Source organism: Candida metapsilosis (genome assembly GCF_017655625.1).
Source record: "Candida metapsilosis strain BP57 chromosome Unknown scaffold6, whole genome shotgun sequence".
Classification (NCBI taxonomy): domain Eukaryota; kingdom Fungi; phylum Ascomycota; class Pichiomycetes; order Serinales; family Debaryomycetaceae; genus Lodderomyces; species Lodderomyces metapsilosis.
This window is the reverse complement of record NW_027138164.1, coordinates 1-23830: the sequence shown is the minus strand read 5'-3', so window position 1 is coordinate 23830 and position 23830 is coordinate 1. Positions and strand designations below refer to the sequence as shown.

The following is a 23830-nucleotide window of genomic DNA, read 5'->3' as shown; positions in this document are numbered from 1 at the left end:
TTGTAATGTATATTTTTTCAACGCGAAAGCACTGAAAACACCAAATGTGGGTTTTGGAGATTACTGGTACCAATTTGAAAGCCGGAGTGCCAACTGACCAGCCTAAAGTGCTCTCTGTGGAGTTTAATTGTCCTTTACAGATATTGCCGCCTGATTATTGCATAGACCATTCATTGACACCAGATCAAAAGGATCAAATTGTGAAAAATCTTTTACCAAAGTATCAACAACAGGTGAAAGAGTATGAAAAGAATTTGGGTCATTTTCTACCGTTAAGGGAGGAGGCATTCTCATTAGATATTATAAGACAGCTTATTCAGGAGATCTTGTCAGAGGGTGTCATTGACGGTGTGGTCGTGGTAGATCAGCATTTTTCAAATACATTGAAGAGTGTTATAAGTGACACTTTGGAAGAGATGCGAGTGCAGGAGATTGTGTTTCTACCATGGTCAGTACTAGCCGTATATGGTGCAAATGAGACAAACGCAGTGGTGGTTTACTTTACCATGGAGTGTGTAAACTTGTGTGTTGTTTGTGACTTGCGAGAAGTCACCACAAAGGAGGACGCAAGAGTCAACTTGCTAAACAAGGGACAGCATCATGACGTAATCCAAGAGTTGATTGATGAGGTAATTGAGAGGTCGCCGACTGAACTACGAAGCGCACTACGAGAGAGGATTATAATATTAGGTGATGATAGCAACAACCACATTCAACTAGATATAACCCCAGAGAAGCAGCAATTTGAATCACGGCATAGCGTAGGATGCTGGCAAGCATGTGCTTCATATACACAACGCAACTATGTGCTGTAAATGTTGTCAAATATTTGATCCAAATTTGCATCGCCCATGATTGATTCCTCCACCTCAACATCCTCCTCCCGGTGTACAAACTTTGACCAACAATCTTTCGGTGACCACCAAGAGCTTGTTTCTTTGATAGCGTCGATTTCATACTCAATAATGTTGTACAAGGCAATTTCATCTTGGTCTCTAGCCCCCTGTGAATCCAAAGGGAACGATTTCGGTGTTTGAGCAATGGGGATATTCTTTAAATTGAGATCTCCAAACTTGTTCAATGGGCGAGACATATGGGGCTGAATTGGGACGTGAACCACTGGATAATTTGTTTCATCAAGAAGAGTGGGAAAGTAAATCTCCTCCTCTTCAAGAACAGGAGAAGTTTCATAAAATTCATCAGCACTGGAAACACTAGCAGGTTTGGGATCTGCTCTGATTGATTGCTCCTGTCTTGCATTGATTGTAGATTCAATACGATTAGGTTGATATGTGTTTGAATGGACTTTTGTGAATGGAAATTGAACATCGGTTGGCTTGAACCTCTCTTCGAACTCTTCCCTATCACTCTGATCGTCCAGAACTATATTCTCCTTAAAAGACATCCTTGGAGAAAAGTGTGTTGCAAAAAAAGAAAAAAAAGAGGATAATTTCTTGTATTAATTTATTTACCTATTGTAGCTATTTGCAAGTTTTGCATTTGACCCAACAATTCATCAATCTTGCCGTCTAATACACCATTAGCATATTCATCTCTAGAGTTTGGATCTAAGTACTGTTGAACCTGCGCCAATCTTGAATACCCCTCGGTACAAAATCGCAATTGAATCTTGACCAAACTTTCAAACGATGGATCATAAAATGGAACTCGAAGAGCAATCAATTGAGGCAACTCAGCCTTTAATTGTTCATTTAAATCTTCATATATCTCTTTTGCCACAGCCAATTCCTTTTCAACTCTTGGCAACTTGGCAGCATCCTTGGCTGGCTTATCAATAAGCCTTCGCACCTTTGACTTGCATTGCTCGTAATCGGTTTTTTTATGAGCACGTTTCTTGATAGCTTCATCAATCTCGGTAAAGTAGTTGGCAAACTTGGTGATTGGATCCAACACTGTCTCTCTAAAAGGTCCATCCAATTGCTTTACTGTCTCCTCGTCGAAATCTTGAACACTTTGCTGGTAGTATGCTGCAATATTAGAGTATGAGGAGCTTCCTTGCTTTGATTCTTCGTAAAGATTCGACACGATTTCTGCAATCACCACTTGAGATCTGGTGACTGCTCTGATATTGTCCAAGTAACCTTTGGACGCTTTTTGTAAATTCTCTCCGGCCGATTTCAATGTCTTGTATCTTCGCTCTTCGATGTCAAAATCTTTATCCATTACTTTGTCGACGGTTTTGACCGTGACAGATGCCCCGGCCCTATTGATTGCCTTTTTGAACCCTCCCCAGGACATTTTGCTGTTGTTGTGTGACGGTTGTTGCGGTTTTTCAATTGGTCAACGAAAAAAAAAAAAACTAAGAATCGAGTGTGGCTTTAGGGCAACTATTATGAGTGATAAGAGAGAAGCTGAAATGACACAGGAAGGCAATACGCCAGCTGCCAAACAAGTTGAGACTGTGGATGCTGGTGCCGATGCCGTGGACTCTACTGTGGTTGCAGATACTGCCACCAGGGAGGAAAACATTCAACAAATTGAAAACTACCGAGAACAGTCCACCTTGCTTATACACAACATCAAACAGTTACAACATTTAAACAACAAACTAAACAACGATTTGGTATATATACAAGATTACGTTAGCAAGCTAATAAAGCAGTGAGGTTTCGAGCATATTAGATCTTTTTCTCTTTCTTTTTCTCCCTTCCTCCTTGATTTCCTCTTTCTTCCTCTTGCCTCTATCTTCAGCTTCAATTTCTTTCCGATTCCGCAAACAACCTCCCTAGGCTCGCCTGACCTTTTCGGCAATCACCGTGGGGAAAGCATGCTCCTTAATAAAGCTAATTCTCGCCATCGCTGTAATGGCGAGCTTAGTTGGGGTAACTTCATTCGACTCATGATGAGCATTTCTGAAAATTCATTCTAGTTCAATGATCTCCCTCGGAGTTGTCGCAATCGTATCTTTTGACACTATACCATTGGTAAACCTAATACTCCCCTGTGTGGTACACATCGACCCAGATAGAAGCAGTTGGACTAATAAGCACTTCCTACTCTCAAGACTGTTTTGGGGTGTCTCTGATACTCGTTAGTGTATATGCATCTTCTGGTTGCAAAATCTTGAAGTATACGTGAAATAAAACACTGCTTATTAGTTATAATCTGATAAACGGTTATGAGCCCTCTCAATTTTGATAACTCCATAGGTGGAGAACGATTGTGAGACTTTGTTTCGAACGTCCTTTCAACCATCATAGTAGTACACTCAACTCTAGTCGCTAATGGTATGATACATTTTTTACTACCAGCACTTACTGTAGAGAAAGGATGAACTTCATATCTGATCATGGATTGTGACTTCATTCCTGAGTACCTCTATTTCTATAGATAATCTTAAAAGATTTTGAAAGGTTGTTTCATCCTCGTGTTCAGAAAATAAAATAAACTCTAATTTCAAACTATAATAAACTTTTCAAAATGGACGAGTTGTTATAAAGGCGTCCTAAACTCTGTAAAATTCTAACATTTTGATTCATCTTTCTTTTGAATACCAATGGCTTCTATTCATAAGAGATTAAAAGCCAGCGATGGCCAGAGTGTACCTGACAATGCTTTACAGCTGCAAAATATTTTGAATCTATTCCCAAGAGAGATCTTGCTTCCTATTATTGGTGAAGCTGGAATCAGTAACCTCGAACAAATGTTCGATCAGTCGTTCTTGGATTCGAATACAAACTTAAAGCAAGTACTCATCGATGTGATTGCCAAACGCAACTTGAGATTCCAAAATGACCCGGTAGAACGGCCTTTCTTAGAAAAGGAGGATACTAATGTGATTACAGTTGCCACTAGTAGGGGATTTCAGAGCATGTTCAACTTTTACGTTACTGAAGGGATCAATGCAGTGCATGAAATAGACTTTTGTATAAGGAAACGTCATGATTTGCCTGATCTTCAATTGTTACTTGAAAGCCTCAAGCAAAGTGACCAGGTGAAATTGAAGGTGTCGTTTGAAAATTGCTGTCAGTCACCTGATCTTTATTTGGATAGATTGTCTGACTTATTCATCAGTGTTAAGGATGTTTTGGTTTCAGTTAGGCTTCTGGAACGCGACATTCCTGGCTTCATCGATTTAGATTGTTTTTCCTGTGTCGAAGAGTTGAGCATCGTGGGTTATAATGTGAGAGGATCCCTCGAAAATTGCAATAACTTGAAAAAGCTCCATTATGAACCAGACAAGCACTGTCATAATATCCTTGATTTGAAATTGCCTTCGTCATTGAAAATTCTCAACTTATACCAATGCCAGTTTTTTAAACAATCATTGCAAACATTGCATAGATACCGATACCGGTTCTCACTTGAGGAAATTTGTCTCCAGTTTGACAGTGAGGATGAAGAGTTTTCCAGGGTCATGGTATCATTACTACAAGACCTAACATGCGTCAATACGAATAAGGTGGCTTTCAAATCAAGCAAGTTCGGATCAACTGATTTAATGTTGAACCAATACTTACATGATGTGTCTCACTTAGTTACCCCGTTGAAGCTGTTATCTATGGAATTTTTAGGTTTTCCTTTGACGCCAATCCCATCATGCGAACTTGAATTAACCATCGCTCAACCAATCGAGCATCATATTGCCTCAAATTTGTTGTCAAATTTACGAGCATTAAGATTAGGCGGTAAGATAGCCAATAGTAGGCAAATGTGGGAGCTTCTTCCTCCCAACATAGAAGTGTTGGATGTTTCTCATGCGCTACAATCTCCATTAGGTGAAGAGATAAATTTTTCAAGGTTTCCAAATTTAAAAGAGCTCTACTTGCAAGGAAACGACATTGGCCACCATGTTTCTGACATTTTATTTCCCAATTCAGTTGAAATTTTGAATCTCTGTGGATGCTCTATTGGTTCTATAAGTGACGTTCGCTTTTCTAAGTGCTTGTTGATGTTAGACTTGCTGAACAATCATATAAAGACCATATACAGACCACACTTTCCCAAATTTATGAAAAACCTTAGCGTCAGTCGCAATGAGCTCGTCTTGTGTGACCTTTCACTCAATGCACTGAAGGAGTCCTTGAATATCACCTTGTTGGACTGGAAATTTGAAGCGGACTACGTTAGGAACCATGTGTGTATGAGGTTACCCTCGGGGATTGCAGAGCTCAATGCAGAGTTTTGTGAGCCTCTTGATTCTACTTTAGAATTCCTGGCTTCTTTGCAACATTTGAGTTTGACGCAATGTCATTTGATGAATATCGCTCCCCTCAAGTTGGACTCGTGCAGCAACTTGAAGTATTTGTGCCTCGTGGGAAGTACCTATACTTTGAATGATACTTCGTTTCCTCCATCACTAGAGGGGATTGATTTTCTGTTCACGTCCTTAGAAGAAGCTCCTACAGAATTAAGCAACTTGCCGAGGCTCAGGATTTTAGACCTTTCGATGAACTTGATCACTCATGTTGACATTGAGCTTTCTTCCTCGGTTGAGTCATTGAACTTGTCGGGTAATCGTATCGAGAGTTTATTGTTGTCCTTTCGTGGAGAATGTGAACCCAGGCTCTGGAACCTCTTTTTGGGAAGAAACAAATTAAGAGAAATCACGGGTCTGTCACTTGGTTTCCGATCTAATGTTGTGCATAAAGACATGTACGAGCTTGATCTTTCCGATAATGAAGAAGTTACGATGGATCAGGGGTTGCTATTTTCACTATCCAACTCACTCCAGTATTTGTGGATTACAGACGAAGATGGTATGGTTGTTAACAAAGGACAAGGGAAACTATTTTGTCATCGGTAGACAATACGGGCCTATGATATATATAAATATGGTTTATTCAACACTTTATACTCTGGTAACGCTATTTGTAATTGTAATCGTTTCTCTTCCAATCGTGTGTGTGGTCAAAGGATAAGTGATAATGTTCGGTGTCTGTTAAGTACACTTAAATTCAATACAATTGTACATGTTCTAGGACTTGGTTTGTCTAGCACATCAGTGTAGATTCAATTACGTGTATTATTATATGTATATATCCTCACTTCTTCTCCTTTTCCCTGTTCCCCTTTGGAACTCTGGCAACCCAGTACAATACTGTAGTTAAAATGATATTGACTGCAATGAAACAAATGATAAGTCCAAAATTTCTCCATCTCTCGCTGTACCTGGCACTTACCGAGGCCAAGTAGCTGTTGGTATCCTTAATGGTACAATACTGACAACCATCGGTATCAAGAATGTATCCTCCTGCTTTCTCAACATAAGATTTCAAGTATGATGAACACGATTGACCACTTGGTGGCTCAATTGTCAAGAGCTCTGTGGTGGAGCATTTAGCTGAATTGTTTGCCAACCCTGTAGCCATCATACCTTGCACTAGATAAGTAAATGGGTTGCAACGGTACATAAAGATCCAGAACCCAGGCAACTCATCACCAGTTTTAAGCACACCACAGAAATTCAAACACATGGTAAATAAAAGCACTGCAAGATTCGCGGCATTGTCAGCGAGTTCAATGAATGATATGCACAAAAGAGCCATGGTGCTCGTGTAGACGTAGAAGCAATTGATGAAAAGCCACATAAGGACTCCCCTTTGGTTAACAGCATCAGTAGGTTCTGCATTTGCATAAAGCCCAAGAGGATAGTACCAGCAAAAGAATGCAATTGTTCCCACCGCAATTTGATATGGCATTTCGGCTGTGAGTTGTCCAGATATGAAAGCAAACCAGCTAAAAGTTCTCGAAGGTGACTCTCTAACTTCATAAACATCTCTTTGTTTCACAAATTGAGGGAGTAATTGTTGCACCATGGTATTGAACGGGACAAAGAACATAAAGATGGAAAACATTTGATTTTGTAAACCTTGTCGTGATCTATCAGCTTTGAAGAAGGAGAATCCGTTGAAAAGGGCAGACGAAATGACAAGGAAAGCCTTTGCATATATGTACTCTGGTGTTCTCCAATATTGTACAATAGTTCTCCCTGTGACGATCAAGTATTGTTTCCAAATTGGAGCAGCATAGGTGAATTTGGCTTCTGGGTCTTCATCTCTGGGCAATTTCGAAAGCTCGGTTTCCATAGTGGCAATTTCTTTCCTAACATTTTGATACTCTTGTGAATTTCTCCACACTTCAAAATAGTTGTGTTTGGCGTGTGATCCTGGTGCAGCTCCGACAACTTGCAACATCCATTCAGCTGGGTTGGCTTCCGCTGGACATGGATCAGCCCCGTGAGATTCAAAGTATTTGATCAAAGTTTCAAAGTTTTCTCCCAAGTCACCAAAGTAAACTGTTTGTCCTCCTCTTTGTAAAAACAACAAACGATCAAATTCCTGCAACAAAAGAGCTGATGGTTGATGGATGGTACACAAAATAGCTTGTCCATGGTCTGCCAATTTTCTCATCAATTTACAAATCGACCATGCTGTTTGTGAATCTAACCCGGATGTTGGCTCATCAAGGAATAACAACAATTTCGGCTTGGCGACCAACTCAACACCAATAGTCAAACGCTTCCTCTGCTCAACATTCAATCCTTCACCGGCAACACCAACCAATGCATCACCATAGCTCGTCATTTCAAGCAAATCAATAATGTAGTCAACATATTCATCCTTTTCTTTCTTGGGAATCTTGTCCGATTGACGGAGATAGGCAGAAAATTGCAAAGCTTCACGAACAGTTGAAGTAGGCAAGTGCAAATCTTGCTGTTGGACATACCCAATAGATCTTTGGAAAGACGAGTCAAGGGAGTGACCATTGACCAACCTCGTACCATCAGTAATCACACCTGTGGTGACCCTCTCAGACAAACAATTCAACAATGTCGTCTTACCAGCACCAGAGGCTCCCATCAATGCCGTAATCTGTCCAGGCTTGACCCACCCGTCAACGTGGTCTAAAATAACTCTATCTTCACTCTTGATCTTAACTTGGTAGGTTAAATCTTTCCAAAAAAAGGTTTCTCTATTGCTTGGTATCTCTGCTTCCTCCTTTCCAAATCGAGCTGCTTCTCCTTCTGCTTCACGTAAAGCCCTACCACTTATATCATGAGTTTCTCCCTTCTTCTTCTTCTTCAAAGATCCTCTCAAAAACAAAACAATTTCACCCTTTTGCATAGCTCCTTTGTTAAACTCAGTCAACGCAACGTAAATAAACAAGAAAAACACAACAAATCCAACAGTGATTCCCCAATTTCTCCACTTGTGTGAATTGTAGTATTCATATGACAATCTGAGATAGTCTGTACCATTAACAACATCGCTCCCCGTTTTTGCACCAACAACTGAGCAAATCCGATTTGCTTTTGCAATGTTTTCATAACCAGCACCAGTTGGGACAAAAGCTGAGCATGAAAATTCACGATTGGAGAATTCGTTATCCATAAGCGCTTCAAACACGTATCCAACAGGGTTAATGTAGTTGATCCATCTAGACCAACCAAGCATCTTTGGTGTGGGGATGACAAAGCCTGTGAAGATAACCATGGCTAACAAAATGACAGTTGCTGGAGTCATGGCTCCGGCAATCGATGTTGACACAGCACCAATGGACCTAAACATGTGTGACATAACCAAGGTACATGTGATGCACATTAACCAGTAAAAGAAAAATCTTCCCGGATTTCTTCTAAAGTTGACCATAAAGTAAAACACAAAATTGAATGACATGGACATTAATAGCTTTGTTGGCAACTCGGTTATAATACTAGCTAGCGCATCTGCAGATGGTCGATAAAGCGCATACTTTTTATGTTTTTCAACAATTGGTCTTGCATCGAAAAGGGCTAGAATCTCCAAAAGTGATGAAAATGCGTTAAACAACACAGCAAGGAATAGCGATGCGCCACGGAAAAAGAATGAGTTGGTATCACCTTTCATGTTGTAGAAGACTGATGATAAAATGAGACCCATAATCAACTGCCCAAATATTGAAAATAATGTGACTGAGGGATCACCTTTAGTTCTTAGCCAATTTCTATGCATCAAGTATTTCACTTGCATTCCAAATGACACTGTGTAGGGTGATGCTGGACGGATGTGATCTGATTGTCTTGCTGTGTGTGAGTCATGGTAGAGTTCCTTGTTGTTGTCAGATTCAAAGTATTCGTCAATCTCCTCAACCAAGGCGGCATACTCAGGAGACTTTTTCCATCTTGCTTCAAACTCCTCTGCAGTGCGAGGTACTTTATCTTCAAACCCTGGACGTGCATTTCTCTCAGATGGGTTGGATAATGATGTAAGGAAATCAGCAGTAGTTTGTCTTTGAGGACAATCCCATCCCATATTGACAAAAAATTCTTTGGCCTTGTCAGCGCGACCAAAAAAGATTTGGTATCCTTCATACAACACAACAACCTTGTCAAACAAATCATAAGCATCTTGTGAACACTGATAAATGGCAATCAATGGCGTGGTGTCCAAAATAGCAGCTGATGTTTTCAATGCTCTGATAAACTCCAAAGCTGTTGCAGAATCCAATCCTCTAGTGGCATTATCCCAGCACTGAATATTGGCTCCATTTAAGGAAGCTTCTGCAATGGAAACTCTCTTTCTTTCACCACCAGAGACACCCCTGACAAAATCGTTACCAACGTTGGTGTTTTTTGTGTGTAATAACCCGTATGTAGCCATATACACATCAGACATGTGCTCTGCATATTTTTCTCTATCAACTTCTCCTCTATTTTGTGGCGTTCTCATTCTGGCTGCAAACTGCAAAGTGTCACCCACTGACAAATGAGGAAAGTGAACATCGGTTTCAGCTGAGTATAGGACATCTCCACGGTAATGCTTAGCAATCTCTTTTGGTGTCAACCCATCGTAGGTGATCTTTGACTCTTTACCAATGTGAAAGCCGTACGTGTTGACTGCGATTGTTTTCAACAATGTAGAGCAGCCAGCACCTGGTCTACCCAACACCACTGTAAGCTCGCCTGGTTTCATAATAGCATCCATGTGCTTAAGTATGTCAAACATTTTTGACTCATCTTCCTTCTTCAACATTGATATTGCCTCCATGGCGTATTTCCAAAGACCATTAGTAACAGTTGGCTGATAATCGGTATCATTGGCGGTACCATAAGCTCTCAAGTTTCGATAAGCAACCCCCAATTTTGAAGGCTTGTAGTAGTCAGGGTTTGTATCAAGCAATTTCTTTTGATTTTTGACCCAAAATTTAGCTTCAAAGTTTGGAGAATTTGGATCTAATCTTTCGTCTTCAACCTCAATTGGATTCACACCAGGTACTTGTGACATGTGTGTGAGGTATCTCCTCAATGCTGAAGTATCCTCATTGGTGTAAGTCTTTGCAACTTGAAGTATGTTAGCCGCATCAAAACCGGAATATTCATGGATTGAAGATGAATTGGTTTCTTCTCCAACCGAGTCTTCTTTCGATTGTTTTTCAGACATTGTTATGGTGCTAGACAAATAGAATCCATTATCATGATGAGATATTCAATCTCTTTTATACCCAAAAGGATCCAATTTCAAGGCTTTATCAAAACACGGAATCGGAACATTTTTTTTTCAGAAAGTTGCACCGAAAAAAAAAAAAATAATCCCTCGCAAAGCCGTTTATTTGGATCGTGCTTCAAATTCGTAACCTACAAAATTTACATGAACGTGGTCACTGTACAGAGCTAAGAATATGACTAATGAGTCTCCCTTTACACTTTAGTCTTCACAGGAAAGGAGAATATACTTGGGTCCAGTATCGGTCTCCACTCCATCATCTTTCTATGTACCTTGATAAAAGAACGGCGCTTTTTTTTTCGTTTCTTTTTTTTTATTTCTTTTTATTTTTTTCGGAACTTGAAATAATCCGAAAATCTCTTCCGTGTTTTCGGTGAACCGTTTTGTATCATCGAAGGCTCCGATGAAATCTGACAACAAAGGGAATTCGGAGATTGTATACGGGTTTAAGGTAAACTTCGGGTTTAAAAAGGAAGTGATGACATAAGCAGAATTTACAGTGATGAAGGCGGTGCGCTATTTTTTTAGATGAGGGATGCCGTTGAGGTTACAGAGCAGTTCGTTTCTGAATAGAGTATATTTGTTTGTATTCAGTTGTGCTTATAGTATTATAGGTTACTATCTCTATCCAGTTGCCCTTCGAGATGAGTCAAGATTTGCAACAGTGTACTTGCAGTAACTGATCAGCTTTCATGTCACCTCTTTTGTCAAGTTGCTTGATCACCTCCAAGTTCTCTCAATGGGTTTCTTCTCCGCCTAATTGCGTCCTTGTTGGTCCTTCTCTTTTGATTTCGGGTGTTTCTTATTTCCCTTCTCCAAATTGGTCTAATGTACCAACATTCATCCGATGATGCTTCCTCTAACCATTAACTTTCTGCAGCACTTTGGAACAGTGGTATTGGGCACTCACCGTTGCCTCCGTTGTATTCTCTTCATTTGCTGTGTGCAGCGTCTCCAATTGATTGCCAACCTGACAAAAGGTACCTAATTCTAGTAAAACTGTGCCTTTACTCGAGTAACACTCAGAGTGTATGTAACTCAATGTTGATGATAATTGGCAGTGTTGGTCTGAGTAGTTTCCAAGATGTGGCATATCCCTTTTCTTCCAACTTGCCAATTGAGTCTTCTTTCACCAATTACTGTCACAATTTGACAACAACCTCCTAATTAATCATTTCAATGATGATTAGTTGTACTGTCATCTTGTTGATGGTGTTTCTTCTACTTGATAAATCATCCATTCCACCAAGACCCCATTGATTGATGTTAACTATTTCGTCCTTTGCAGATACCAAGTCATTGACTCTTTCTTTTCGAAAATCACTATACTGTGTGTTTCTATCCACAATACTGTGTTTATCCTAACTGCATCAGACGGTTTTTGAGTGATGTTTGACAGTCCGTAGTTGTGTACTCTTTTAGGATCTTCAATTGGTTGTGATCGTGGTTGCTCAGGTGATATCTTTCATGTCTTCTTGATCAATGTTTACACTTCATCTGATTGGGGGAGGATGATGGACTCTGACTGATGGTAAGCGCTCCTCTCTCTCTAATAATTTGGGCTTCACAGTTGCTAACTTGTATCCTCTGGGTGCATGTGAAAATAAACTGTAAAGTTGATAACTTTTTCGTCGATTCGTCAACTTTTTTTCAGTTTACAACAAAACAGCAAACAATATGGTAGAGAATGTCGAGATTAATACTAGATAAGTACCCACATGACATCCTATTTGAGATAGTGCTGATTGCTGGTATTACAAACCTCAGCAAGCTCATTAATAGCACATTGCTACAATCTAATCCAAACATTCAACAAGCTATAAACAATGTGATAATGAGGAGATCAACCTACAAATATGACAATGCAGCCACGCCATTTAAGTTTGAAGACTACCTGATTGTGTCCAATAGGCGTACAACAGATTTTGATACCATTGCGGAGGTTCAAGCTTTTGATGATTATTGTGTGGAAAATAGTATTGCAATTGAATTGGAGTTTTCCTACTTGATGAGAACAATTCTTGATTGGATTGAGATGCAAAAGTTGCTCAAATGTTTGAAGGCTAGCAAAGTTGTGAAAAGGCAATTGAAGATAGACTTATGGGAGTCGGATTACACTCTTGACTTAGCTAAAATTCCGTCACTTATTGGCCCTATCAAGGAGCGCTTTATTGGTTTGTCCATCAATCTGTCTCCTCTTGGGTCCTCAATGGGTGCAATTGATTTGGAATATTTACGGGACATTGAGGTTCTACAGTTGGATGGATGTGAGATAAATGGATCCTTCTCTCAGTATCACCATTTAAGAGAGCTTGACTATACGCCGCTGGATGAGCAAGAATATTCAATAGATCTCCAGAAGCTACCACCAACATTGAAACGGCTACATTTACACTCTTGTGATTGTATCGAAGGTGTTACCGACCAATCAGCACAGTTTCCCTCATTGGAGCTGATTTCGGTCTCCTACGAAGGGCCAGATCTTCCTTCGTCAGTGAAAGACATTCTCCGGTTGATGACATGTAGCAAGACCACGAGTATGGAGTATGAAGGTGAAGAAGGTTTCTTTGATGAGAAATTTTTGGAGATCTTATACGAAGAAGCAGATAAAAAAGGTTTTAAATTGGATTCATTGAAACTAAGTAGTAAATCTCAGTCCAAGCTACAACTATTGCCTTCCAAGCGACTTGACCAAACCGAAATGAAGAATGGACAATGGCACCCTTCAGAACTACCTTCCACTTTGCAAGAGATACGTCTTGAAACAATGGAACTTCCCAGTAGTCGGCAGATTCTTGAATACTTCCCGAGTAGCTTGGTGAAACTAGAACTAATTGATGGCGCTGACATTGACTGGAGCGATTCGGATTTGGACTTTTCAAAATTTGTGAACTTGAAAATCCTTGATTTTCAACGATGCGTGATTGGTGACTACATTAATTCGTTTACTTTTCCTGATTCTCTTGAAGAAATGAACTTGTGTGAGAATGGTATAAATTCCATTGGCGATATAAAATTTCCCAAGAATCTCAAGAAGTTAGCATTGGTCTGGGAGGGTATTTATGAAATTTGCAAACCTCCATTTCCACGAACATTAAAGGCGTTGGATCTTTCAGGAAATGAATTGAAAAATGTTGACCTTGTGTTTAATAAATTTGGTGAGTTGCTCCAAATTGACCTTCTAGATTTAAGAAGAAACGATTTGGTTTTGTCAAAGTGTAAGTTGCCGGCCACATTGCGGTACCTCGCCTTTAACTGCATACAAGATGATGCATTTCATTTTGGCGATAACTTGCGCGTACTAGATTTGAATGGGTGCGAATTCCAAAAGCTACATGATGTGACGCTTGGGCTGAATTTGAAGTCACTAGAGATGATGAGTTGTGGATTGACTCATTTAAATATGAAATTACCAGAGTCACTTGAGGAAATTGATCTATCAGGTAATGAGCTTAGTGAAGTACCGGTACAGTTATGCAATCTCAGAAAATTGAAGACGATAAACATATCTGATAACAAGATAAAGAGTGTTAAGTTAAACTTCACCTCATCGGCTCTTGAGGTCTTTAATATGAACTGCAATAAGATTAAGGAGATACAATTGACATTCCCTGAGACAGTTACAAAACTCAAACTGATTGATTTGAGTGAGAATCGATTAAGAAGCTTCTCGATGGCGATGGCTGGTCACAATGGCAAAACCTTGCACAATAACTTATACGAGTTGGTGTTGTCGGAAAACTACCAGTTACGGGAAGGAGACATCTCAACCTTGCTAGCACAATTGCCAAAGTCCACTCAATTGGTTTGGGTTAACAGCGAGCCCTATGATACTAGCGACAATTATGTAGCAAATGAACTTCCAAATAAGTATCTTACTCGGAGGAGGAAATGTTTTACAGATACTGATGACTCAGATCTGGATATGGAATCAGAGAGTGGGTCAGATCTGGATACGGACTCAGAGCCGTCAGACCTGGATATGGAGTCAGAGAGTGGGTCAGATCTGGATACGGGCTCAGAGCGGTCAAATCTGGATATGGACTAAGAGAGTGGGTTAGATTGGGCATAGGCTACTCAAAGGGTGAATCAAATCTGAAAATGAACACCAGTGAAGCTGGTGACTCAAATGATCTTCCAAATCTGTGATCAACGAACTTGACGCAAGTGTGAAATCAACTCTTTAGATGTGCATTCTCTTATGTTATAGTGAGCACTGAACAGTGGAATCTTTGTGTTTGCATGGTATATCAAAAGCTCTCAAACAATACCAAAAGAAGAGATAGAGAAGAGTTGAAGAAGCAGGTGCACGAAAGAATGGTGCTATCTGGCACTTACTAGATGGTGATGAGCAAGAGGAAAGAGATGTATTGATGAAAGGTAGAGATGCAGAAAATCCAGATCAATGGTCTGATAGAAAATTCCAACAATGGTTATTTGGATGGAATGCTTTCACCAATGGTTATGAATCTAAGTTATAGGTTCAGGTATGTGCACTCTAGATGGTCATTCCTAGACGACAGAGACCATTCATGTATGTAGTTTAAGATCAATGCCTTTATTCATATCAATAACACTATGTAAACAAAACACTGGATTGCAATCCCATAAGCTTCTTGGCCAATGTTGACGGTCTTCAAAAGCAGAGTGTAAAGACACTTTAACGGCTTGATTATTTACCTCTTCCTGTTGTGCTATCTGGGGGAAGTTTGTGCTTTGTTCAACGGCAAACCCTGTATTGTTGTTGCATCTTCAGTGCCCCAATTTATCCCCAAATCATCAAAGACGTAGATGGTCGGTGTCTACCCACCATAATAGTCGCATTTCCTTTAACAAGCAGCAGTACGGCATTCATTTCTACGGTTGTTGTATCAAGACCCCTTTAAATCTTTCTTCAAGGACTCAATCTCAAAGGTCATCCAGGTTTGTACCGTTACAACGAGACATTGAGACACTCAAATGTTTTAATCAAAGCTGGGCCAGTAGCAGATACCAATTTCAAATTAAATAGTTGATCACAAGGTTTCCTAGTATATTTCTGTCTGTTTTTGTACTTGTTGCTCTATTCTCAAATAAGTAAACTAAGTCATCTAACTTTTCTCAAGAATGACAGAATGTAGATCCTTCACCAGAATGCTGCTTTTGAATTCTCACGAACTTTATGCAGCGGTTTGGACCAGTGGTATTAGGTAACTTGCAGTTGAGTTCGTTCTATTCTCTTATCACTTCATGTATTTGTCGTCTCCAATTGATTGTTAACTTGACAAAATGTGGCAATCTCCTCCCAATATTGTTTTGTTAAACCAAGTAGCTCTAAGTGGGTACGGCTCAATAAGAATGGTAATTGGCAGTAGTGATCTCCGTATTCCAAGTAGTATCCAATGTTTGGCATGTCCCTCTTGTTCCAACTTGGCAAACTGAAAATCTTCACCCAGTGCAGCTGCCATTTGACAGCAACTTTCACCAGTAGGCTCTTTCAGCGGTGATGGTGAGAGCATGTTGCATTCGCAGTATCATCCTGAACTTGCTTTGTCTAGGGTATTTCTTGATTTGATGAGCAACAATCTCCACCAAGACATCATTGGATAACAGCAGTAAGATAAACGAAGACACCAATGTAAACACCTAGTCATCTGTGCTTAGTGATTACCCAGTCATTTGTTCTTTCTTTTCGAAAATCACTATACTGTGTGTTCCTATCCGCAATACTGTGTCCATCCTAACTTCCATCAACTTTCAGGGTCTTATTTCTTCGAGTGAGGTTGCATAGTCGCTTGTTATGAACTCTTTTGTGGTCGTTGAGTTGGTTGCATTGATGATTGTTCAGGTGATATCTTTCTTATCTTCTTCTTCAATTGAATGTTTACACTTCAAAAAAATTGTTCTTGTTGAAAAAAAAAGATTTTTTCTCGGACTTTTACTACCGAGCACGTGTAATACAAAAGAAATGTGAACCTAAATTTAGACCCACAATGGATGCAAATTGTACAATGTAAGGTTCAAAAACGGATTCCAATGTCAAACAGGTGTAATTGAGACACAAATGGACATATATCGAGGCTGTTTCCTCCAAAGAACGGTCATAAGAAGAGCTTTTCTTTTACATTTAGCAGCAGTTGGATGCAATTTGATAATTCACACGGATTGTACTCATCATATTCTTATGTAATTGGATACTAGTGTAATACTAGAGTAGATTCAAAAACTTGACACGTGCATATAAGCCAGATATTTGTATCGCTTGGCATAAATACGCGTCTATGTGAAGTATGTTTGTATAATCAACTGTACTGTCATATTAGTTCCTGGTGACCATTCCAGTTAATCAAATCATTCAAGTGGAGGGCATACTTAGGTGAGAATACATCTTTACGGAAACTATAGAGAATGCTGTGTTGTGTCTAATTTGCTGATTAAGATCTGAAATTTTTTTTCAATCTCTTTTTTTTCTCAACACTTCATTTTTGGCTAAATCAATTTTAGAGCCGTAATTACATGTCAATGTAAGTACTTCAATACTTGTCATATGAGTCTTCCTATAGTGTCTGTCTATATATATGACTCACAGGTTTACAATGATATACTAAAGTGGCAACTTGTTTAACAAAGTTGTACTGTTATACTGTGATATCTTGAAAATGAAGACTACACAGATAAGTCAACAAGTTTTTGTCGTACCAGTCTTATTAGGTGTCCATGTTTAGCTACAGTTGTATAGATTACAATGATCTATATAACTAGGAACTTGTCTAACAAAGTTGTGATAATATGCTGTGTTTAATTTGAAAATTGGGATCTGAAATTTGTTTTTTTCGCGCTCGATTTTTCTTTTTTCTCAATACTTTGTCTAGACAACTGATTTTAAAATTCAGAGAGGCACAATTATGGACTATCTACTGTTACATCAATTCAACACAAGTAATAAACTATCAATTACAGAGTAATACAAGACTAATACACAACATTTGACTACGAAGTTAATTTTTAAAGAAGATATATTTTTTTCTGGACTCAGACGAGTCAGTATAGTCATATAAAAATAGGTTCTGTTTAACAATTTTTTGTGTGGTGTATAGTTGTTGTTGAAACTAAGTGTGTTGGTTTTAATTGTTGAAGATTGTTGATTTTTTCTCTTTCGTAAAAGTGCGCGCGAGTTTCCTAAAGTGGAAGTTGATTCTCGGCTGAATTTGGGAGCCGATGCGGAAAAAATATTTATTTCCGATATGGTAGCGCTTACGTAATCAGTACTGGAAACAAAGAGTAATGAAGTATACAGATTTATGTACACACAGTGACATTATCAAATACGCTTTATCACAGGTAAAGTAAACTCCAGTAGCGTTGACTAAGCTATATCGATTATTCACAAGAAAATGTGCAGTTGATAACATTTTTCATTTATTTTTATGCAAACTTTGGGTGAACTTTTTGGATAATTAGCACTTGAAAACAGAATTGACGAAAGAAGACATTTAAAAGTAATGATAGTGCTTTCATTATTACAAGTCAAACACAAGAAACATGTCTGTACTAATCAGGGATGTGTGGAGTTACTCGTTTGTAAGATATGAGGGGTAAAAGTTATTTCCTTTTTGAGACAATGTGCGGCTTTTATGTAAGATGATTATGTAAGCAGTACATTGTTGATTATGTGAGCAGAAGCAGTGATACGACAGGAACGAGAGGTGATATGGAGACAGAGCAAGGTGGAGATTAAAGGAGAGATTACTCAATTTATTTGATTCAGTTCTTTAGCTTGACACATTAATACAAGCTGTGTACAGTAACAAAATTGACAGAAACATTATAAAGACAGATATATTTGGAGACAGAGGAGAGGAGACAAGTTGACAAGTTGACAGTAGCTTCACACACACAACTCAAAGCTACCCACACACTTCTTTCTTTCTCAGAGACGATATTGTGTGAAATGCGTTGGGGCTTTTACTGCTGATGTTCGAGTACTGCATATAAGCACACAGTAGTAATACAACACACGTGAGAAGACACACGTGACACACGGACAATAACAGCCGAGAGAGGGCCATTTTCACACCGAGGTTGGGAGATTTAAACACGAGAATAAGCAGATTAACACCGAGAGGAGAAGACAAGGAGACACTCGAGAGGAGAGACACAGTGGGTTGAGTACTAAGGAGGGATAACACATTATAGTGATTTCTGAAACAAAAGACGGAACTGCAGGGGAGTTACTAGACACAGAAGACTAGCTTTTAACTCTAGTGGCATCGTATATCATATTTAAATCTAGAGGAGACATTAGAGTACTACGTTTACTACTAATTGCACAGTCTATACTACTTCATTCTTCTCATTTGAGACACATTTTTGGCAACAGTACACGACCTTTTCATACTAGACAAGCAGAACAGACACACAGTCTATGAACAAGACAACTTGAAGCTTACACAATTGAGCAGAGTATTCATTTCTTATACAGCTACATACTGACTGACACTCAATACAGTGACACAAGTGTTGAACAGTTTGTAACAAAATTGGGAGAAATAGTAGTCATTCTTAGAGACAGATATATTTGGAGACAGGTGAGAGGAGACAAGTTGACAAGTTGACAGTAGCTTCACACACACTACTCAAAGCTACCCAGCTACTTCTTTCTTTCTCAGAGACGATATTGTGTGAAATGCGTTGGGGCTTTTACTGCTGATGTTCGAGTACTGCATATAAGCACACAGTAGTAATACAACACACGTGAGAAGACACACGTGACACACGGACAATAACAGCCGAGAGAGGGCCATTTTAACACCGAGGTTGGGGAGATTTAAACACGAGAATAAGCAGATTAACACCTTATATACAAACTTGCTTTTTGCGTGGGCGCGCGCCATAGTTAAGCGCTAACAAAAAAAAAACGTGGGCGGTGCATAATTTGCGTGGGCGGTAAACGTGGGCCATTGCTAATAAGTACACGAGTTTTAACTGTATCGTTGAAGTTAAGGTCTCTGTGAAGAGCTACAAGTCTATAGATCATACCAACATGTTAAACTGCTTACTTGTCTAACAATTTTTGTTGCTGTTGTGTGTCTATTTTACAGTAGTTAAGGGGTAGTGTAGATTTTGCCAAAATATAAGAAAAGGTAAATATCTCCACGAGTATACATACTATGACAATGATGTGGTGTCTATAAGTCGCTGTTAGTATATAGACTTCATTGATATACTTAACTGCCAACTTGTCATACAAAATTGTTGTGTTGTGCCAAGTTGATTTTATTTTGCAGCCAAGGTAGTGTACTTTTTGCGAACAGCGTGGGCCCTTTTTTCATTTCTTAAGTATGGTCGTGCAATTATGGCGAACAGCGTGGGCGGTTCTCTCTTTTCTTAACTATGGTCGTGCAATTATGGCGAACAGCGTGGGCGGTTCTCTCTTTTCTTAAGTATGGTCGTGCAATTATGGCGTACAGCGTGGGCGGTTCCCTCTTCTCGGATCCGATAGTGCAGAATGACGAATCAGAATGAGCGGTTCATCTGAGCCAATCAATTTTACAGTAATTATTTATACTTCTTCATTTCATTTTTTTTTGTTGACTCTTAATTCTTTATCTTCTTTACAACTCCATCCATCATAGTGTACTTCACTTCAAACAAATCAACATGTCTAAAATAGTCAGCATAGTTGGATTACCACTCCCAGGTTGAACTTCCACAAGCCTATGCTACACTGGTAATTTTGTTGTCTTAAAGAAAAGTACAAATGCACAGATATCTTGACTTAGCAATTCATATGCTTTACTACTTCATTCAAAGAAAATATGTTATAGAGGCAGTACTGTTGCTCAACATTGTCAGCCATTGTCCAAAGAGTCTTTGGACTTGCCAGTTGTGAGAAAGAACAGTCAGTTCAAAGATTAGTTGGTACTTGTGTCGATGTTGGAGATTTACGTGATTAGTATACAAGCAGAGCAGTAGTGCCACACCTTGATCTACTTTGTTGCATTCTTTACGCATAATACATAGACGCGTGATTGCTATTCTCGACAATGCAATTGAGTTATATTCTGTCTACCACATTGTGAACATTAAAATTGTAACAGCAGCTGACACATTTCCTTCACTAACTGTCAATTGCAAGTTTTTAATTATCGCAAGGTGAACAAATGACGCAAAGTATTGTGGTAAGAGATATGCTGGCATCTCAACCTGCTTTTCGTTTTATCTTGTCGAAGAGTCAAGAATGAACTTCGATACTTTGCAAGTCATGTCGATTCTTCACTTTAGTGAAGTTCATGCCTTAACACATTATGACTAAGTTGATCAATGCGAGATAATTGGGAAAGTTGCTAGATGGAAGACAAGTGGTCATGTTGATACATGGTAGACAAGTGGACATGCTAAATGGAAGACAAGTGGTCCTGTTGCCAAATGGAAGACAAGTGGTCATGTTGATACATGGTTGACAAGTGGTCCTGTTGCCAAATGGAAGACAGTGGTCACGTTGGTGCATGGAAGACAAGTGGTCATGTTGTTAAATGGAAGACAAGTGGGCAAGCTGTTACATTGGAAGACAAGTGAACAAGCTGTTACACTGATTTTGGTTTTTGCTCTGTTCATGAGCATCAAAGTTTGAGGGTTGAATGACACAAGCTAGAGTATAAGGCAACACCAGTGAATCTATGTCAATTGGATCTATTTCTAGCACTGGTGCTGAGCTGCTTTAAACTACACGCTACAAGAATAACAGGAACTGAACAAGCTGCTCAGGGTTTCTCCTCCACATGTTGGGTCTCCCTCCAGTGCCCCCCAATTATGACATATCAACAGACGTGTCGTTCAAGTGTGACCAAAGAACCTGATGACACACAGCAACTATACTTTGCAAATGAAGAAGACAAAGCAGTATTTCCACCAGCATCATTTCTGATTTTCGAGTATCAATTGTTTAAAGTCGTGTCGGCTACCTACTACTGGCGCAGTTGCAACAACTCAAGCAATAAACTGTCATCTCAGACAAATCAAATACTGGACAGTTCTTTGTTATCACAGAGGTGCCAGTTACTTTTCAAATCAATCAAACTGTGGGAAAGTCATCAATAGAGTTTGACCATCACCTATTATCAATGACATATGTTCTCGGTCAAGAGTGATTATCAGTTGATGGAAGTACCTTCCTAGGACAACTAAATAGTTTTAATACACATAAATTTTTTCTAATCTTTATAATATATTGTCTTTATTGTATTACACTCTTTACAAGCTAAAACTTATAGCTTCACAGCATTGCCTTTGCATGTGGGCTCTATTTGCTTTAATATGCTAATAGCTATATCGAACAAGTATCTATCTCATCTATTTTGTTATGTTTTCGTTTGTTGTGGTTTCATTTTTTTTTTTTCTCTGTTTGACGCGTTTTTGTGGGGAGAAAAAAATATTGCGCGATTCTATCGATGTCATTACATGGGATCATAAGTCTACCAATAGTAGTGATAAGAGTCTCTTTGTAGTCTCTGTGTGAAGCTACAGCTGATAGTTCTATGATGATGTACTGAACTAAGGACTTGTTTAATAAAAATGTGATATTATACTGTCTATAATTTTTGTATTCTTTAAGCAAAGGATTTACAAACAATATCATCAGTTCTTGCCGAATATGCTTTATATGGTGTCTATGTGTAGCTACGGATGTATAGATTACAATTATATAGATAGATCGAGACTTGTCTAACAAATATGTCATGTTGTGCTGTGTCTAGTCTGCTGATTGAGATCTGAAATTTTGTTTTTCTGTTGCTTTTTTTTCTCAACACTTTAATTTTGGCCGAATCAATTTTAAAGCCCCAACTACATGTCAATGTAAATACATCAATAATAGTCATATGAGTCTACTTATAGTGTCTGTCTATATATATGACTCACAGGTTTACAATGATATATTACACTAGCAACTTGTCTAACAAAATTGTACTGATATACTGTGATATCTTAAAAATGAAGACTACAAAGACAAATCAGTCAATTCTTGTCGTACTTGACTTATATGGTGTCTATGTGTAGCTACAGGTGTATAGATTACAATGATATATATAACTACAAACTTGTCTAACAAATATGTGTTAATATGCTGTGTTTAATTTGAAAATTGGGATCTGAAATCTGTTTTTTTCGCGCTCATTTTTTCTTTTTTCTCAATACTTTGTCTACACAACTGATTTTGAAATTCAGAGAGGCACAATTCTGGACTATCTACTGTTACATCAATTCAGCACAAGTAACAAACTATCAATTACAGAGTAATACACAACATTTGACTACGAAGTTAATTTTTAAAGAAGATATATTTTTTTCTGGACTCAGACGAGTCAGTATAGTCATATAAAAATAGGCTCTGTTTAACAATTTTTTGTGTGGTGTATAGTTGTTGTTGAAACTAAGTGTGTTGGTTTTAATTGTTGAAGATTGGTGATTTTTTTTTCTTTCGTAAAAGTGCGCGCGAGTTTCCTAAAGTGGAAGTTGATTCTCGGCTGAATTTGGGAGCCGATGCGGAAAAAATATTTATTTCCGATATGGTAGCGCTTACGTAATCAGTACTAGAAACAAAGAGTAATGAAGTACACAGATTTATGTACACACAGTGACATTGACAAATACGCTTTATAACAGGTAAAGTATACTCCAGTAGTGTTGATTAAGCTATATCGATTATACACAAGAAAATATGTAGTCAGTAACATTTTTCATTTATTTTTATGCCAATTCTGGGTGAACTTTTTGGAAAATAAGCACTTGAAGAGAAAAATAACGAAAGAAGACATTTAAAGTAATGGCAGTGTTTTCATTATTACAAGGCAATCACAAGAAACATGTTTGCACTAATCAGGGACGTATAGAGTTACTCGTTTGTAAGATATGGGGGGAAACATTATTTCCTTTTTGAGACAACGTGCGGCTCTTTTTGTATTCTGATTACCAAAGTATTGAGGTTAGGATGTCCAAAGTATTGAGGTTAGGATGTCCAAAGTATTGAGGTTAGGATGTCCAAAGTATTGAGGTTAGGATGTTAGGATGTCCAAAGTATTGAGGTTAGGATGTCCAAAGTATTGAGGTTAGGATGTCCAAAGTATTGAGGTTAGGATGTCCAAAGTATTGAGGTTAGGATGTCCAAAGTATTGAGGTTAGGATGTCCAAAGTATTGAGGTTAGGATGTCCAAAGTATTGAGGTTAGGATGTCCAAAGTATTGAGGTTAGGATGTCCAAAGTATTGAGGTTAGGATGTCCAAAGTATTGAGGTTAGGATGTCCAAAGTATTGAGGTTAGGATGTCCAAAGTATTGAGGTTAGGATGTTGAGGTTAGGATGTCCAAAGTATTGAGGTTAGGATGTCCAAAGTATTGAGGTTAGGATGTC

At 38.7% G+C, this 23830-nt stretch overlaps 7 protein-coding genes and 1 pseudogene across 8 annotated transcripts; 4 read left to right on the top strand and 4 right to left on the bottom strand. All coding sequences in view use genetic code 12, as the record gives it.

Annotated features, from left to right (window-relative positions):
- Nucleotides 1-44: 44 nt before the first annotated feature.
- I9W82_004208 (uncharacterized protein) lies at nucleotides 45-604 on the top strand (the record flags this gene model as incomplete). Its single annotated transcript, XM_067693256.1, has 2 exons — nucleotides 45-494; nucleotides 572-604. The coding sequence occupies 2 exons, from the start codon at nucleotides 45-47 to the stop codon at nucleotides 602-604; spliced, it is 483 nt and encodes a 160-aa protein (XP_067546996.1).
- A 198-nt stretch (nucleotides 605-802) lies between these two features.
- On the bottom strand, nucleotides 803-1405 carry I9W82_004207 (uncharacterized protein; the record flags this gene model as incomplete). The annotated part of the gene is made up of 1 exon (XM_067693255.1): nucleotides 803-1405. The coding sequence occupies one exon, from the start codon at nucleotides 1403-1405 to the stop codon at nucleotides 803-805; it is 603 nt and encodes a 200-aa protein (XP_067546995.1).
- A 59-nt stretch (nucleotides 1406-1464) lies between these two features.
- On the bottom strand, nucleotides 1465-2259 carry RVS161 (amphiphysin-like protein; the record flags this gene model as incomplete). The annotated part of the gene is made up of 1 exon (XM_067693254.1): nucleotides 1465-2259. The coding sequence occupies one exon, from the start codon at nucleotides 2257-2259 to the stop codon at nucleotides 1465-1467; it is 795 nt and encodes a 264-aa protein (XP_067546994.1).
- Nucleotides 2260-2353: 94 nt separating this feature from the next.
- Nucleotides 2354-2626, top strand: I9W82_004205 (uncharacterized protein; the record flags this gene model as incomplete). The annotated part of the gene is made up of 1 exon (XM_067693253.1): nucleotides 2354-2626. The coding sequence occupies one exon, from the start codon at nucleotides 2354-2356 to the stop codon at nucleotides 2624-2626; it is 273 nt and encodes a 90-aa protein (XP_067546993.1).
- An 891-nt stretch (nucleotides 2627-3517) lies between these two features.
- On the top strand, nucleotides 3518-5767 carry I9W82_004204 (uncharacterized protein; the record flags this gene model as incomplete). The annotated part of the gene is made up of 1 exon (XM_067693252.1): nucleotides 3518-5767. One exon carries the CDS (start codon nucleotides 3518-3520, stop codon nucleotides 5765-5767), a length of 2250 nt encoding a protein of 749 aa, XP_067546992.1.
- Nucleotides 5768-6005: 238 nt separating this feature from the next.
- Nucleotides 6006-10382, bottom strand: I9W82_004203 (pleiotropic drug resistance family ABC transporter; the record flags this gene model as incomplete). The annotated part of the gene is made up of 1 exon (XM_067693251.1): nucleotides 6006-10382. One exon carries the CDS (start codon nucleotides 10380-10382, stop codon nucleotides 6006-6008), a length of 4377 nt encoding a protein of 1458 aa, XP_067546991.1.
- A 1750-nt stretch (nucleotides 10383-12132) lies between these two features.
- On the top strand, nucleotides 12133-14493 carry I9W82_004202 (leucine-rich repeat domain-containing protein; the record flags this gene model as incomplete). The annotated part of the gene is made up of 1 exon (XM_067693250.1): nucleotides 12133-14493. One exon carries the CDS (start codon nucleotides 12133-12135, stop codon nucleotides 14491-14493), a length of 2361 nt encoding a protein of 786 aa, XP_067546990.1.
- Nucleotides 14494-14975: 482 nt separating this feature from the next.
- I9W82_004201 lies at nucleotides 14976-15943 on the bottom strand (annotated as a pseudogene). Its single transcript has 2 exons — nucleotides 15750-15943; nucleotides 14976-15195 (listed from the first exon to the last, which is right to left on the bottom strand). Coding segments are annotated over exons 1-2 (414 nt in total).
- Nucleotides 15944-23830: the final 7887 nt, after the last annotated feature.